General features: G+C 36.0%; 1 protein-coding gene across 5 annotated transcripts in view; it reads right to left on the minus strand.

Moving 5' to 3' along the window:
- Positions 1 to 1,818: 1,818 nt before the first annotated feature.
- Positions 1,819 to 18,055, minus strand: part of SATB2 (SATB homeobox 2) — a 194,188-nt gene continuing 177,951 nt past the window's right edge. For all 5 annotated transcript variants that reach the window (XM_065525834.2, XM_045367439.3, XM_065525832.2 and 2 more), the window contains one exon: positions 1,819 to 5,028. In XM_065525834.2, the coding sequence (XP_065381906.1) occupies positions 4,567 to 5,028 (462 nt within the window). In that variant the 3' untranslated portion in view covers positions 1,819 to 4,566. The remainder of the gene's footprint in view (positions 5,029 to 18,055) is intronic.

Genomic DNA, 18,055 nt, shown 5'->3' on the forward strand with positions numbered 1-18,055 from the left:
CATTTGTCCCTTCTGATGCCTGGAAGTTAGGTGTGACAACAAGAGCTCTAGCGATTATCCTGGACTATGAAGAGGGAACACAGGAATGAACACAGGAGAAAATGGAGCTGTGAGCTGGAAAAGTGTGAGTCTCTGAATTCATGAAGCCAGCTTATCTCAGCAATTTATTTCATGTAAGAAACCCTTGTTGGGTCATAATTACTTTGTGCTTTTTTTTTTCTTTGTATGCAGCTAAACCTAATCATAAATGATCCACCTTCTAAGGTTATTCTAGCTTACAAGCGATAATTATTTAATTCATAGCATGTGTTTGTACCACCCATTAAGCAAATATATTTCTGTCTGAAGACAACTTTTTGTGACTGTTTCATTTTTTCTGGATTTATATTTTGCCTTTCCAACAAGTTATAAGCTTCCTGAGGAGAAAGCACAAAGTCGTACGTTCTTCGTCACTGCAATTTCTAGCAAATTGTCTGGCATAGAGTACATGTTTAATAAATGTTTACTGTCTTGATTACAGCATGATTGTCCTTTAGAAAGAATGTGGGGAATTCAAAGTCTTTAAGACTCTTCACAAAGGGAAATAACAGTGTAAAGAAACATATGTCCTCTAGACACACACACACACACACACACACACACACACACACACGACAAAACTCAACCCATGAAGTGATCGCTCTGAGATGCTATGACTTTGTTTACTTGAGAAAGTCCTACTTTGCTTTCTCGAAAATAGAAGTCACCAGCACAGAGACACCTTCTGGGCACACCAATTCATCTGTGTGTAGAGTCTCCCACTGATGAAGTTTGACCCCTAAAACACAATCTCATGAATGTGGAAGCTGCTTGCGCTAAAAGTCATTATTTCACAAATGCTTTCCTTCTTCGTCTTTAGTCTAAATGCAGAGTTCATTTACATTTGCGTAAATAACGTTTCACCCTGTGTTGAGCCTCTAGCTGTTTTTAAAAACCTTCAGCAACCTGAAGCTGTCTGCCTTTTTGCAAACACTCGGTTTTCATAAATTATCCTTAAAACATATCTACATGGTTCATGGGCTGTTAACTATCATAGAAAAAAAGGTAAGGGAAACCGAGGAAGAAAGAGAAGTTACATCTGTATGTCAATCAAATGCAGAAAAATGGAAAAAAAATAAACAGGAAAAACATTTACAATATCAAAAGAAAACAAAATCACTTTTTAATTTACTTTGCCAGTTCTGAAGCGAAGCACTTGCTCTTTCCTTATTAACATTAGTCTTTTGAGCAATTTTTTCCATTGTAAGCACTTTCTAAAAAATCATTTTCACACATTTCTCAGATACATCAATCCTTTCGGCATTCCTCCATGCACACATTATGGTACCCCAGCTCTAAATATAAAAGACTTTTATTATGTCCATTAACCATGGACATATGTGCTCCAAAAGTTTCCTGACACGTAGTCATTTGTGGTTTTTTAATTATAAACAGAAAATATTCACTAGAAAAATAAAACAGCAGCCTATAAATTTATCTTTTTACATTTGAGTTTTGTTTGTATATGACAAAAGATTGGATAAATGACTCTCCCAGTTGCCGGCTCCAGGAAGTGGGCATGCATGTGTTTATATACACACAGAGACACACACATATTCACATGTGTAATGAAATCCATGCACTGTACAGGACTCACACATCTGTGATAGCAGGTACCACTGTCTTGCTTCTAAAATAAGGGTACAAATTTTCCTAAGACTCACCAGGTCTCGCTCTGCATAAAACATTAAGTGGGGAAGCAGATAATGCCCAGTAAAATACTTGACAAACAAAGTCATATTTATTGAATGCGTTTATTTTAACAACCAAAAAATTCTAACAGCCTAACAATGCACATAAGTTAAAAATTAATTATCACTTAGTGATAACAAAGATAGTTGATTTACATGGAAAAAAGAACATTTACAATATGTTAATCCTTATTCACATTGTTGATACCGCAATAAAACACAATTTGTTTTTTTCATTTCACAAAAAAAAAAAAAGGCGGGAAATTGTGCTTTGTCAAGAGGCACTACAAGAGAAAGTTTCTTCTTCCAAATAGATATTATATGACAGATATTGAATAAATAGACATATATGCATTGTAATTCGCAAAGATCTGGCAAGACCACAGGCTAAAATGCCCACAGATTCACTTAGAACCACTGCAAACTTGGCAGTGAAATTAAAAAATAAAAGGCAAGACTTAGCATTGAAAAATACCTAATAAATTTTTGGTTGAAGTGTAAAAGATACCAGATGCGGATGCCATCGATAGATGAACCACCTTGTAAGAGCTTGGCAAAATCAGTTTCCATTACGTGTACAGAGTGACCTTCAGCAACAGTGTAAGAAGACAATTTGGAAAGAGTAACTCGGAGATCAGGAAGCAGCAACCATGGACTTTCTGATTAAAGCTGCAGCATACTACAGAAATAGGAAGGATGGGGCCAGGGCGAACTGCAAACAACCATCCTTTTGCAAAGGTATATGACGCTCATGTCAAGATAATTTTTAAACATCATTATTTGAAAAAGTACAGGAAAATGTCCCTTTAAAAACTCCAGAGGTTACTGAGCAGCTAGAATTAGCTTGTATTGCAACATGTCTTCTCCCTGTATATTGTAAGTTCTGAGTTAATATCTACACATAGAGGTTTTTTTTTAACTCCTACCTTTTATACCTTTCAAATATATAAATAGTATTAACAGTTATATTACAATGTTTGTGTAGTAAACAGAAACTAACTTTCAAAGTGATATTGCATGAGGTCTTTGACAAGGTTTCGTGAGAGCACAACTCAAAAAAAAAAAAAAAAAAAAAAAAAAATCCAACCATGTGGGACTGTTTAATGACCAGTTTGAAGCATGGATTACGTTCACTAGGCCAGTCCTGAATGTGAGGTCTCCTCTTGCAATTACTGTAAGTAGAAGTGGAAAGTAATGCTTCTGGTGTTTCTCATAGGGAGCTGAAAGAGATCTGGAGTACTATAGTAGATTGCAGCTTTAATGCTCACCCCACTAAACATCCAGTCAGCATTAGTTCTGCTTTACATAAGGTAATTGCGATGTAGGTAACTGGGATAATGTTTTCTTTTAGGATGAGTAAGTGATTCTACTGAAATCGCTTCACATACTCTATTGCCCGGAGCTGCACAATGATTCAGAAACAGTTCTTGTTAGGGCTGTCATCCCAGGAAAAGGGACAGGAGAGATTAGGGACTGAAAATGTTTGATTAGGTAGATGGAATGTGTGCGAAGAAGAGGAAGCCCAAAGTGAAACAGAAATCAGAAATGTCTTTTGGGAGAGGGAAGGATGGAGATTTATTTGAGAGGGAGCCCCTTTAACTGGGCAGCAACTTCTTTTCTAACTTAATATTACACTGAACTATTTTCTAGTAAAAAACAAAAAGACAAAAAAAAAACAGCAACAACAAACAACTTTTAAACGAGCAGGCTTATTAATTTTCAGATTTGAAGCCACAAGCAGGTAAATAAATTTCACAACAAAATGTGGCTCATACTATGAATTCCATACGTCCAATGTCAAAATGTCATTTGATCAAGACTTGCACTAATGGACAAAGTTTTCTCTGCACTGAATTTGTTTTACTTATTTGGAATTCCACAGAAATGCATCTGTTCACTACATTAATGACAAATTGAATAACGGAACGTAGTGAGTCATTTTATTGAGTCATTTTAAGTGTGCATTGTGTCTTTAAGAGTAATTTGACTTGTATCATTTTAATGTTCCCTGATTTTTTTCACTTTACTTTTTTTTTCTTTTTTCTTTTTTTTTTTTTTTGGCAGTGTTGGTTTATTTTGTTAAATACATACCTCAAAAATTACCCATTAAGCTGCCAGATAGGAAGCCAAAGAATTAAAAAAAAAAAAAAATCAGGGACAAACACAAAAAATAAATAGGAATTCAAAAATAGTCACCCCACCCTGAGAGCAGGCCGCAGTTTATCAAAAAGCCAAAGCGACTCACTGTGAAGTGGTTTTTTTTTTAATACATAAACAAGTCTTTTCTTTAAGAACTCATTTCACAGTCTATTCTTTCGGATTGTAAAGTCTCTGTCCCATGCAATTTTAATATATATATGTAAATATAGAGATATATACATATACATATACACACACACTTGTAGCTTCCTTCATTTATGTCGTAGTTCTTTTCATCCTGGAATTTGCCTGATTTAACTTCCGTTAAGTGCAAGGATAATGAAGGCAGAGTCTCCTGTGATTATAATGACTATGATCCAGTCACAGAGACGGGATAAAGTGTAACGCTTTAGTGTCTTTGCCAAGGCGATGTCTGATTCGGAAATACTGAACTTATTCAGTCTATAGGTGTATCCTCTGCAACAAAGAAATGTCCAAAAGGGTAAGAAAAACAAAACAAACAGACATAAAAAGACAAAAATAAAGCAAAAAACAAAAACGAAAACAAAAAACAAAACAAAAAAACCCAAAACTTTTAAAGAAATGAAAGCAGAAAATCCTTGGACCGATGTATTGCTTTGCCTAGTAGAAGTTCACATTATCTCTGGTCAATTTCAGCAGGTGCTGCCTTGCTTTTGTCAGCATTTTCCTCCTCAGCCTCCACTTTGTACATCTCCTCGGAGCCTTCCTCGCTGTCGTTCTCCTCTGACTCGGTCAGCAGCTCCTCGTCCTTATACTCGGCCACATCCACCGCTGAGCCCAGGTGCTCTTTCAGCTTCCCGTGGTGCTTCACGTGGTACCGCTGGTTCTGGAAGAACTTGATGATGGTGTGTTTGGGGAGATCCAGCTGGGCCGAAAGAGTGTGGATGGCTTCCTGGTCGGGGTACAGGCCTACATCATGAATAAAGCTTTGGAGGATCCCCAGGGCTTCTAAGGAGATCTTTGTGCGAGACCGGGGCTTTTTGGCACAACTGTCTTCAGTCGGAGGAGGTGGGGGAGGCGCTTCTTCTCTGGGAGGGGAACTCTCCTTGGCTGGCTGAGACTGCTGTCTATGAAGCACCTGATAATTAAGAGAGAAAAAAAATGAACATTGGACTCATGATTTTACCTTTCCAAAACCATCAGCCCTCTGAAATATGTGTTGTCTATCTAGCACTGGAGGTAAGCTATCGTCATTTGTAAAGTCAGGTCTTTGGAAATCGTAAAAGCATTTCTGGAGATTTAGTATCTCACCTACAAAACATGAGGTTCATAATAGTAGTATTTGCCAACATTTATATTCTAAGACACAAAGTCAAGTCATTTGTTGCCTAAGGTCTTCTCACTTTAAGCAACCTGGCTTCAGAGTCTTCCATACCTTTAACCACCAAGATATGCCACCTCTCTGAAGGCTAACCACAAAGAAACTGGGCACAAAGGGGAAAGTATGGACTCTACTATCATGGCTTCAAGTTCATATTTTTCCACTTAGCTGAGTAACCCTGGACAAGTCACTTAATATCTTTAAGGCTCTATTTCATCATCTATAAAAGCAGGATAAGAAACTAACCTCCTAGAGATGTTGTAAGGATTAAATGACATAATTGTTACAAAAAACAGTGCTTGTCTTAAATCATGGATGGGCAAACTTCGTCAGGAAAGGGCAAGATAGTAAATATCTGAGGCTCTGGAGGGTCGATCTTTGCCACAACTACTCAATTCTATTCTATTGCAAAAATAAAGGAACATGGCTGTGTTCCAATAAGACTAGATTTGGCCCATGAGTCATAGTTTGCCTCATCTCTGGCTTAGAGCAAACATCCAATAAATGACAGCAATTATTATCAGCCTCATAATGACTCTTATAGTGTTATAGAGGAATAACTGGTACTTAAGACAGGAAATCAATCCTTTGTAAAATTAGAAATGACTTTATATTCTTTTAGTTCTAATTTTGATTCTTTTGATTTTAAATGTTTTTTTTTAGAATGTGAAAATGTTCAAACTAATTTAAAGACATAACTGTTTCTTGAATTATGAATTTAAATGACCATTTTATACTTACATAGATGGACCTTCTCAATATCACTATAAACTAATCCTCTGTTTTGCATATACTTTCTAACTTCTGGGTTTTTTTTCTCCTAATGTTAAAGCTTTCTAGTTGTAATTTAAATAATTTTTCTTTTATTTCTACCTATTTCCCAATCATTTAATAAAAAAGCAAAATCTTAGGTAAACTTACTCAAAGGAACTCAGTCCCAGCTCTCCCCACAGGCCTATGTGAGAAGGACTTTGTGGAGGGGGAGATGGAGCATGAAGTCCTGATGAGGAACTGCAGCCATCGCCCACACCTTACAGCTTCAGCTGTATGACAGAATTACAAGGTTACTGTGCTCTTCCCCACTAAAATGTGTCATGTTGGTTCCAAAGGCAAAGACCACATTCCCTATACTTGGGTCTAACTTCCTAAATCCTCCCAAAACTTTTAAGAAGAGTGAGTTCACTTAAAAAAAAAAAAAAATTCTCCTTTTACTATTCTCTCATATTTTATGGATCTTTTTCATATTAGAATAACAAATTAAACATTTTCCAGAGTTCAGGAGGAATAAATCCAACCAATGCAAAGAAAACACATCTAGTTACATTAAAGGACCATTCACACCACCATCCCTGCCATCTTTCTTGCCACCACCACACACTACCCATAGTCTTTTAGCTATGAAACAACAGCATTGAAGCAAGCATTTAAGGGAAACAAACAAACAAACAAACAAAACTCTGCCATTTATCCTAGTCTTGAGGGCCATATGATGAAAAAATACTTTCCCACCAATGTGAAAATGTCAGTCTTTTACGTAGAACTTAACAAAAGTTAGGGCAGATGAACCTGTTACCTAAATAAGGTAGCAATAAACAAAAGAGGTTTAAATTTTTCAAGTAATAATCAAATAATAATAAAAAGGATAATCAGAAGCAAATAAGACTATCTGCTATAATAAGCCGATGGCTAGTGGCAGAAAGAAATCCTAAGCACAGGACTATAAAACAGTGGCATTAAAGTCCGTATAATGTTGACCAATTAAAATGAATGTTCTTAGCATTTTCCTTACCACTTTCAACTAAGAGTAAACTCATGTGGTCTGTTGTGGTAAGCTGGCATCAGCAAAAAAAGTGAGAGCTCTGTTACTTCAGCATCCTAATTATACCCGACAGGAAAAGCAGAGCTCCAGGAGTGGGGGTTGGGGGACTGGTGCTGGTCAGGTCAGCTTTCATGGCAGAAGGATATTTGCTCTGAGGCCATGATCTGGGCAGTATGAGCACTGTAATAAGTAAACCTCTATGTCAACAGGTGAGGATTCTAGTTTTTGGGGAAAGAGAGACTGAAATTATGTGCAAAGTACATACTGGAAGAACACAGACTCAAGCATGAGTACTCCCCATTAGAGTAATTGTGCTAATTGGAAAACAAAAGAGAATTAAAATGCCCCATTTTCTAAATTATGCTTGCCTTCTGTAGTAAAAGTCAGCATAACGGTTCCATTTAATTGAATAATTAGATTGGTTCTTCAGGGATTTTCCACTGTGCATTGGTTAGATTTAAAGAGATTTTCCAGAACTATACTTTGAAGTTACTATAATCTTTCTGCATGATTGCATTTGTTCTTCTCCTTAGGTCCAACCAACTGGCCTGCTTCACTCCCCTTTATTTCCTAGAACTGAGCACTAGTAATACATATGTACAGAGAAGCTAAACATGAAACAGAGAAAGAACAGTAAGAATAGCTACCCCTCACTGAATGTTTATTCTGTGCCAGGCTGTTCTAAGAACTTTACATGGATTAATTAACTGAATCCTGACAAGTTCCTCACAAAGGTGCCATGTGGATCAAGATTGAACTGGAAACATGTAGCATCTCCTCTTAATTCCGATTCGGAGGATTGGAATTAACAAACACGGGGAGTTGTCAGTCTGATAAAGGTTTCCAGGGAACAATGACAAGGCAATTGCCCATGATAGACTAGGAAGATGTTTCTCAAGAGAAGTAATAGTTAGAGAAATTATCTACAAAGCGAAATATATAGTTTCTGGTCAGACAATGTACCATAGTGAGTTGGGCAGCATGGTGACATCTACATGAAGATGGTTAAGTTATATCTTCTAGCATCTTCTAACAGGTAAGGAAAGAGCAGTCAAACCCTGAATGCCCAAATGGGCATCCCTTAAGTGAAACCGTCTTACAAGTTACCAAAGGAGCTGAGCTTTTTCTATTATACTGACACTTTTCTTTGGCTATAAGTCCCTTTCAACCACAATATACATAATATCTGAGATTAAAAGATTCCCAAAGTTATCTGTCCTAACTATCTGTATTCCCCTAAAATGTTCTAATTACTCCAGGCAGAAAGTTATTGTCTCTAGACAATTCCTAGCAAAAGAACAACATAATTTCCTCTCTGGCCAATTGCTAAGAATCCTTCCTAATACCATGTAGTAGTTTATTCTAGTGGCATAAGTACTCTGAATGCAAGCAGAGCAGTGCCTAATGCCTATAAGATGGTCTTCTCTAGGCACGAAAGCCAATCCAAATCCTCTTCTAAAATCCTGCCATCTAAAGGGCAGAATCAAGTCATCTTTTCTTCACTTTCTCACATCTTGACTAAATAATGTCAACTCTTTTAGCCATTTCTTCACAGGAAAAGTTTCTGAACTCTCACTTAACTGATATTTAGGTTTGGGTTTTATTTATTTATTTTTTTTTTTGGTCTGAATTTCTCAGAATATCTTCTAAATTCCTTGTTAGTGAACTAGAACGAATCAAATTTGGTCTCTGTCCCAAGCAAGTGCCCTGAGAGTCATGCCACTGATTGCTGATGGAAGGACCTATAAGCGGTTTCATTCCCAGGTTCATTTGACAGTTTGGGCATAATCTTTTTGTTAATTAGTATTTTAAGTCACAAAATTCACAATTACTGGAACTAACAGAATGCCCTGCAAAATGAATAAAATTTTCTTTCCAAACTAGTCCTTTGTGCTATCAGATTATATTTTTTTGAGATTTTCTTCATATTAAGCTTAACTGAGCATCTTTCAAACTATTTATGAAAAGCTGGCAGGACCAAGGACTTGCCAGCATTACCTTCTTTCCCTTTTTCAAAATGGGCCCAGTGGAGGGGCAAAAAAATCCCCATTGATAGTACCTACTAACCCCAAGCATACAAACACTGCATAAAACCAGAAATGAGTGGCTATGTCCTCTGAAAGGCATGCTCATAGAAATTGTAGTCATCACTGGAAACAACCCAAGTGTCTACCAGTAATAAGATTGATAAATAAGTTGTGGTATACTTATATAACAGAGCAGTAGGAAAAATGAACTACTGCTATATATACAAACACAGATAAATACCACAGACTTACTGTTGAGTGAAAGAAGTCAGATATGAAAGACTAAAAACTGTATGATTCCACTTATGTGAAAGAACAGGAAAAACAAATTAATATATAAGAATAGAAAAAAATAGGAAAAGCCTGCATTGACAGATCCCAGCATAATGGGTTTCCACTGAGGTTTACTGAGTAGAAGGGGGTGGAAGATAGCCTCCTGGGATGTTGCAAATATTCTCTATATTGACTTGTGCGTTTGTTAAAAGGATGTGTGTATGTCTAAAGATTATCAAGCTATACAATTAAAATCTATGCATTTTACTGTATGCAAACTATACCATATTTCAATATAAAAGTTTTAAGAAATGGGCTTAGAAGTTGACCTTTATTTATCCCTAAGGCAAACACCCCTCTTCATGTGATTTTCCCAAATAATGGAATATTTAATTCCATAAGGGTAACTATCCACTCCTTTTTACTCTCGATCTTTGCACACTGAAGCCTACCAACTCATCCTACTTCTTTTTTTGGTTTGGATTTTTCTCCATCAAAATTAAAGTTAATCTAGACAACAAATTCATTTCTGTAAAGAGAGTCCTAAATGGTTTATTTAAAAGCCTTTCTTATTCATAACTTCTGCTGTTGATTTTTCAGTATGACAAGCAGGGTTCACAGTAATGAAATTAATGAAATATCTAAGTAGATTTAATAACAATAATAATAGTAATAATAGGTGTTACCATTCATATAAAGCTTACTCATGAGCTACACACTGACCTAAATGCTATAAATATATTTAATGTTACTTAATTTTCACAGTACTCTTAGAGGCTGGCATTTTTACCCTCATTTTATGATGGGAAAACTGGTGTTCCAAAAGTGTAGATAATTTGCTTAAGGTGCAGAGTTTGTAAGCAGCAGAACTAGGCTTATCAAGCATATCTTATTCAAGGATATGTTAAAGCCCGTGCCCTTAAACATTATGGTCTCCTGACTTCTGTGAGTAAAATATAGAGAAAAATTGAAAAAAGTCTTTAGAGTAGAGGAGACAGATCGTAAATAAAATGTCAGGTAGTAATAAATACACAGGGCAATGCATAAGGAGGAAGATTGTGGGGAGGGGAAGTTATTTGAGACAAGGTGACTCAGAGAAGGCTCCCTACAGAGGCAGCACTGGAGCCCAGGCCTGAAGGATGTGAAGCCCAGCCATGTGGAAAAGCATTCTAGATAATAGAAAGGCAAGCAAAAAGGCTGCAAGGCAAGAATATACTTGGTACATTTGCAAAACCGCAAGAAAGTCAGCATGTTAGAGCTGTGCTGCCCAATACAATAGCCACTAACCACATGTGGGTATTTACATTTAAATTAATTAAACGGACAAACAAACACTCAGTTCCTCAGTCACATCAGCCACATTTCAAGTGCTCCATTGTATCACTTGCGCGATGCCATGATGGACAGCACAATACAGAGCATTTCCCTTAGCACAGAAAGTACTGTTGGATAGTACCACGCTCCAGCAAAATGACACCTGAGAGCCACAGCCAGAGCATGGAGTGCTTGGCATTCCACCGTCAGGGTAATGGAAAGCCCTCACAGTGAACTTCATTCATAAAATCTGAGATAACCAAAAATATACTAAGACCTGAAAACTACTACTATTACTAGAAAGATAGGAAAATATTTATATAATTACTTTGCAAGAAAATTTCAGTTTGTAATATACTACTGGATTTTTATTGGAGGATTACAAATAGCAACATTATCATAAAAACAGCCAGAAGTATGCATTGGCACTTCTACCCTCCAAAGAAGTGTTACTTTACACTTAACTGATTGCTGTCTTCTTCATCAGAGGTGTTCATCATATGCGAAAGAAACGATGTTAAAAACAGCCCTGGGTTAAAAGAATTTTTTAAAAAGTGTATCCACGTATCATCAAACATGTATGGAGTATCTACAATAATTGGACCTATTAATTTATACAGCTTTTTAATAAGAAGTCCTATTTCCAACAATTAAGGGCTGATGAATAAGTTATGGGTAGGAATAAACAAATAGAAAGTTAAAAGTTTATTTGCTGTAATCTCTCTGGGCTGAAATATGACACCTATGTCTATAAATGGACATGAAGATAGCAATGAAGAATGAGAAGTTGTAAATATACTCAAAAGAGACATTAACTGCAAATGAAACCCAAAAGTTCCTTGCCCAGTCATAAAGCACAATTATAATATGGACACATGTTGTTTCTCTGCCTTCAAAACCGAAAAATTTGAAAACAAAAAGACCTAATGGTACCATGACCAAAGTTGACTAAGAATGATAAAGCAGCTCTTCTTAAAGCTCTCAGTGTTCAAATGGATATTGAAGGCCTCAATGAAAACCAGCTGGGAGCCATGTGTAAAATATAATGCTTTTTGCCTGTAGGGAAGGAAGTGAGATCTTGAATGATTAAGTTTAGGAAAGTATATAATTCACTGTATCATTATGGGGTGAGCTGCATTACTTATAATATGCCAACACTTTGTGGTCTTCTTTTATAGAGAAAATGAGAAATTCTTAAGGAGGTGACTGTATAAGGTGGTTGATCCAGTGTAGTAATGGGTTAAAACAGTTTCCCAGGTGGTCACATCTGTCTCTCTATGACAAGTCTCACCCAAAGCTTCAGGTCCTGTAGGGTAAGGTACATTAATAGGAGATGAGAACACAAACAAGATGACTTTTATCCACGTTTATTTTGGGTTAGTATTAGAATTATTTTAATTTGTAAATAATTAAAATTAAAGTAAAATTAAAAAAATAATGTTTAATTTTACCTCATTTTTTAGAACAGAACATAAACTAGGTGATCCAAAAAAGGAAAGCATTCTTCTATTAAAAGTTCTAAGAAAAAAATACTTAAGTCCAGTCATGGTGACTCATGCCTATAATCCCAGCACTTTGGGAGGCCAAGGTGGGCAGATCACTTGAGTTCAGGAGTTCAAGACCAGCCTGGACAATATGGTAAAACCCTGTCTCTACTAAAAATACAAAAATTAGCCGGACATGGTGGCACACTCCTGAAATCCCAGCTACTTGGGAGGCTGAGACAGGAAAATTGCTTGAACCCAGGACGGGGAGGTTGCAGTGAGCCGAGATCACACCACTGCACTCCAGACTGGGTGACAGAGCAAGACTCTGTCTCAAAAAAAAAAAAAAAAAAAAAGTGTGTGTATGTGTGTGTGTGTGTGTAGGTATGTGTGTGTGTATATAGATGAGAAATCATTAAGGAGGTGACTATATAAGGTGGTTGATCCAGTGTAGTAACAGGTTAAAACAGTTTCCCAGGTGGTCACATCTGTCTCTCTATGACAAGTCTCACACAAAGCTTCAGGTCCTGTAAGGTAAGGTACATTAACAGGAGATAACACAAACAAGATTTTATACACACACACACATATATATACACACTTTTTTTTTTTTACTTAAAAGTAACAATTGGTTGAAAGTCCTTATGCATAACTCAATTAGAATTTGTTGAATAGATGAATGAACACAATGAATACATGCTGTTATTTTTTAAATGGACTATATATAAAATATCACGTAATTGAAAGTTTCAAAAACCTAACTGTACCCTCTAATATTCCCCTTTTCTCAAAATCAGCACTGGGGACAACTAATTTTGGCCCAAAATTCAGTGAGGAGAACTTTAATGATTAATAACTAATGTAAATATTAATATAATTATTTTATGTCTCTGTCACTATTAGACAGTGAGCTACATATTGGCATACCATATGCCTGGGACACAATTAGTGCTCAGTATCTTTGTTCGGTGGCACTGCATTCCATGTTCTCTCTTCTTTACTTTCAGATCAGTTATTCTTGTTCAGCAAAACTAGTTATTACTTTCCTTGCTATTATTCCCTTTTAGCAAAACATTCTTTCCTGTGTAAAAAAACAAACAAACAAACAAACAAAAAATTCCTAGGGCACTGTATAACTATAAGATGGCATTGTATACACATGGTAAGGAGAAGTTTTGAGGTCACAAAGTTCTGGTTTCAAATCCAGTTTCGACTGCAAAACCACAACTGCTTAGTTACTAGCCTTGTAACTCTAAGCACATTACTTACTCTCTCTGAGCCACAGTGTCTATTAAACTGTAAAATCTTCATTGTAGTGCTTGTAGTGATAGGAGGGAAAGTGAGATAATACATGCTAAGTATGTAGCAGCAAAGTTCTGAAGTCGTAAGTAGGGTTTCAATTAGTACTAGCTATTACGAAACGTGAGAAGGACTTAAGAATCAGGAGTATAATGTGTCACTCATATTTTCTATCAACATGCTTATTACAAAAGCATCAAATTCAGAAATCTTTTTCACCCCACAGATCTACAAATAGGCACATCTACCGATAACTTTTCTTATTTCTTTCACTCAAATACTACATACATCTTTGTACTTAAAATGGCACCTAGCACAGGAAAGTTGCCTCTGAAGCATATATTACATGAAATTGAGCCTCAAGTTATAGTCCGTTTAAGTTGACACCTTCTATACATACAGCTTGACATCCTCTTAGGAAGACATTCTTTATCAACGGTTCTCAAAGTGTGGTCCATGCAAGAGGCCCATGCCATCAAAACTATTTTCATAGCAAATCCAAGACATTATTTAGAACATAAACATAAACTTTTTGACCTTGCTGAAATTTGCCGTGAGCTCGTGGCCGTGAAAAATACAACTGCCTGGATCATTTGGTGCTGCTGCCTTGATTGTTGCAGGCCAGCATTTCCCACCAGTGCTTTTGTACCATCTGCAAATTTCAGCAAAGTCAAAAAGGTAAATAATGTCTTGAATTTGCTATGAAAATAGTTTCGATGTCATGGGCCTATTGCATAGACCACACTTCAGAATTTGCAGATGGTACAAAAGCATTGGTGGGAAATACTGGCCTGCAACAATCAAAGCAGCAGCACCAAATGGTCCAGGCAGTTGTATTTTTCACTGCCACAAGCTCACGGCAAAAATGATGCCACTTTCATTTAAGAGCATCTTTGATGAAGCAGTAAAATTGTATTACTTAAGTCTCAATCTTCGAGTATACTTCTTTTTAATGTTCTGTGTGAAGAAATGGGAAGTGCATATGAAGTACTTCTGTAGCATACTGAGGGAAGATGGTTGTCTTGAGAAACAGCACTTGTGTGATTGTTGGACTTGAAAGCTGAGCCACCCATCTTTGTCATGGAGTATCAATTTGACTTGAAAGAACTAATAGACAGACTATGGTTATTCAGATCTGCATATTTGACATTGTTTTAAAAATCAAGTGAGGCTATCACTCCAGGAAGAATATCTGACAGCATTTGTTGCCAATGATACCTTTTAACCTTTCAAGCAAAACTTAGAATTTTGGGAAAACTTGTAGTGGTCACCATATGCTTAGTAGTTTCCCAGTACTTAACTTTTTTAATATCAGTGGCAATTTAACAAATATGTTTGGTTTTGCCTTTAAATATGTCATATAATAAAATGTGCCAACATTTGTAAGGGCTGCATGACCTTACAAAATACAGTAAACCTGTAAGGTGTTATAAAGTTATGAATAGGTAAAAGAGAAAGTATAAAAAGTTCAATATAGTTTTAGATTCAATTCCACTTTGCAACTAACCATTAAGAAACTACCACTTGTAGAATGTTGCTTAGTATCAAAGAAGAATATCACAATGATGTGAAATGCAGATTAAAATATTTCTTCCTATTTCAGTTATATGTGTACCTGAGGCTGGATTTGCCTTATCGGCGTCAACCAAAACCACATATTGTATTAGACTAAATGCTGAAGCAATTATGAAAATCCAATTGTCTTTCATTAAGTCAGACTTTAAAATACTTGCAAAAGTATATAAAACAATGGCATTCTCTTATTTTCTGTTTTTAAAATATATTTATTGTCAATATAACGTTTACATATATGCCTATATAGTTGGCCCGCCATATCCATGGGTTCCATACCTATGGATTCAACAAACCACAATCAAAAATATTTAGGAAAAAAAGGGCGGCTGTGTCTGTACCCAACGTGTACCAACTATTTTTTGTCATTATTCCCCAAACAATACAGTATAATAACTATTTACGTAGCATTTACACTGTATGAGGTATCAGAAGTAAACTGAGATAATTCAAAGTATATGGAAGGATGTATGTACATTATATGCAAATACTACACCATTTTACATAAGGGGCTTGAACATCCATGAATTTTGTTATTTGCAAGAGGTCCTGAAATCAATCACCCCTGAATACAAAGGGATGACTGTGTATTATCTATAATGATTTTTAAATTAGTAAGCATTTAAAGAATTCCTCAGAATTAATTTCTAATACGGTAATATTGGTAAATATAACACATTATTGGGGTCCTCAATAGTAAGAGTGAAAAGAGATTCTGAGACCAAAAAGTTTGAAAACTTCGGAAGACATGAATCACGCTCAATAGTAAAAACATCCTTACTTGAGTCAAATCACTTGGGAAAGCCTTAGAGAAAGAGTGTAGGAGAAAATCACTTAGGAAAGCCTTAGGGAAAGAGTGTAGGAGAAATTACACATGCATTATGATTTGTCTCTTGACTTTATCACACAAAGACATTTTCACAGGCAAAACATATTCTCCTAGATACACAACTCAGCACTATTTCTAACTTCAAATGATGTTACTTAAGTTGGCTCTTATGATTGTAATTTCACATCCTAACATTATAGGACTTATTAAAAAACCATGGTTTAGCTTTGTTGCTTTTTTTGGATTACCCAGTATCCTAAGGTCAAAACTCAGGAAATCTGTTATTAAAAAAAAAAAAAAAGTATCCATGAAGTGATGACAAATTGCAGACTACAGGTGTTAGATTACATTTTGACTCCAGGCAGATTTAATATAAGTTGGTTCTCTTTTACAATTGATCTTAGCACATACAGCTATAGGAGGGGGATTTAAAAAAAAAGAGAGAGAGAAAGAGAATAAGAAAAAAAAAGTGGTGGTCAATAAAAGAAGACCATGTCAAGAGAAATCAATACAAACAAGCAAAATGGTAGGAAGTCTGACATGGAAATATGTGTTCAATTTCATCCAGCCTTAGTCTGTTTTTTTAAAAAAATATATTGTAACCAAGATACTATGGGAACACTGTATATGTTTTTAATGCAGTTTAATAATTGTTTCTCAAAATAAACACTTTGGTCAAAGATAAAAGCATAAAAATATTGTGACACAATAAGCTGTTAAACTTGGGTTTTAGAGGAAGCATGGTTTTTAAAACAGCCTTTGGCTTATATCATTTCCTCTTTGGTTATAAATTGAGAACAACTATACGAACAGCTTTGGTATAGTTTGTTGGGCGTCGGGGGGAATGGCACAGTCATTAATCTGATTGCTGGGAGTGACCAGAATCTGCAAACACTGAAGAGGTAGGTGGCTGAGTGAACTGCTTCTTCAATATAAGGAGATGAGTAACTATATCAAATAGACATGAAGAGAATGTAGAAAACAATCCACTCTCCAGTTAGTACTTGGGGAAAAGCATGGACACATAATGTATCTAATGGCAATTATTCCTTCCCCTTCATCAGTACCATCTGAGAAACAGGTTTATTTGATCATCTAGGGCTAACATGACCAAAACGATTTCACAAAAACAACAAACACAATCCATGAGAAGACTGAGGAAGACCGGACCCTTTAGGACAGTCCAGGCTGTGACCATGTGTCCCTATGCCTGGGAGACGCCATCCCTAGCCCACCTGCCGCATTCTCACTTGCCTGACATCCATAAGCACTAATTTCTCCCTGTTCTGACACTCCTCCACTACTCTTCACAAAGTATTCTCAGAACACAAAGCCTAGCCTAAAAATTCACAGCAAAGGCCTATCTTTTGAAGACCCAATTCAAGGCACAGATTAAAGTGTCTTTAAAGACCTTACATTTGGTTAAAATGAATAAAGAGTAAGATGGAAATTAGCAGGGTAACAGTTACCTCTAGGATTCTGATTTTTATATAAATGTGTGACTTGCTTCATGGGTATAATTGAGAAAAAAAGTGTCTTTAGCACCAGCATACATGAAAGAAGATGCCCTTAAGTTAAACATAACCAGGTAACTAAATGAGGATAATGAAAGGTTAGGATGACTTGGTACCACAATCCCAATGATATTAAAAGAACCAACCTGGAAATCTGTAATACTTCAGCAATGGAAAAAGGCTAAGAAAGAAAGACGTGCAAAGGGTTCAGATTAAGCATGATCCATCAGAATGCTTAAACAGTTAATCCAGCTGGCTAAATAATTCTCAAGTGAAGTAAAAATGTGACCCAAATGAAAATAACTTCATCAATGCCAGTGACACATGATTTGTGAGCTCTGAAGCTTGTTTTAAAACAGATTCAAGGTAAGCTTAAAATAATAGAATACAGAGACCACTTCAGATAAATACATTTCATCCAGTAAATTTAACCAAAGCAGAGTTTTGATTCCTTTTAAATGAAAATGTTTTAAGACACATGAAGGAAAAGAATAGATACATTGAATAAGAGGAGACATCACCTAGTCAGCCAGGAAGTGTCAATGAAGACTTAAATAATGATTCCTAAGGTAAAGCACCAAAGAATCAGAATTCAAACCATTTCCAAATCCCTTTATAGTATTTATAAATCTGGTGATGAAAAATATAAATTG

This window comes from Macaca fascicularis, chromosome 12 (assembly GCF_037993035.2).
Source record: "Macaca fascicularis isolate 582-1 chromosome 12, T2T-MFA8v1.1".
Lineage (NCBI taxonomy): Eukaryota > Metazoa > Chordata > Mammalia > Primates > Cercopithecidae > Macaca > Macaca fascicularis.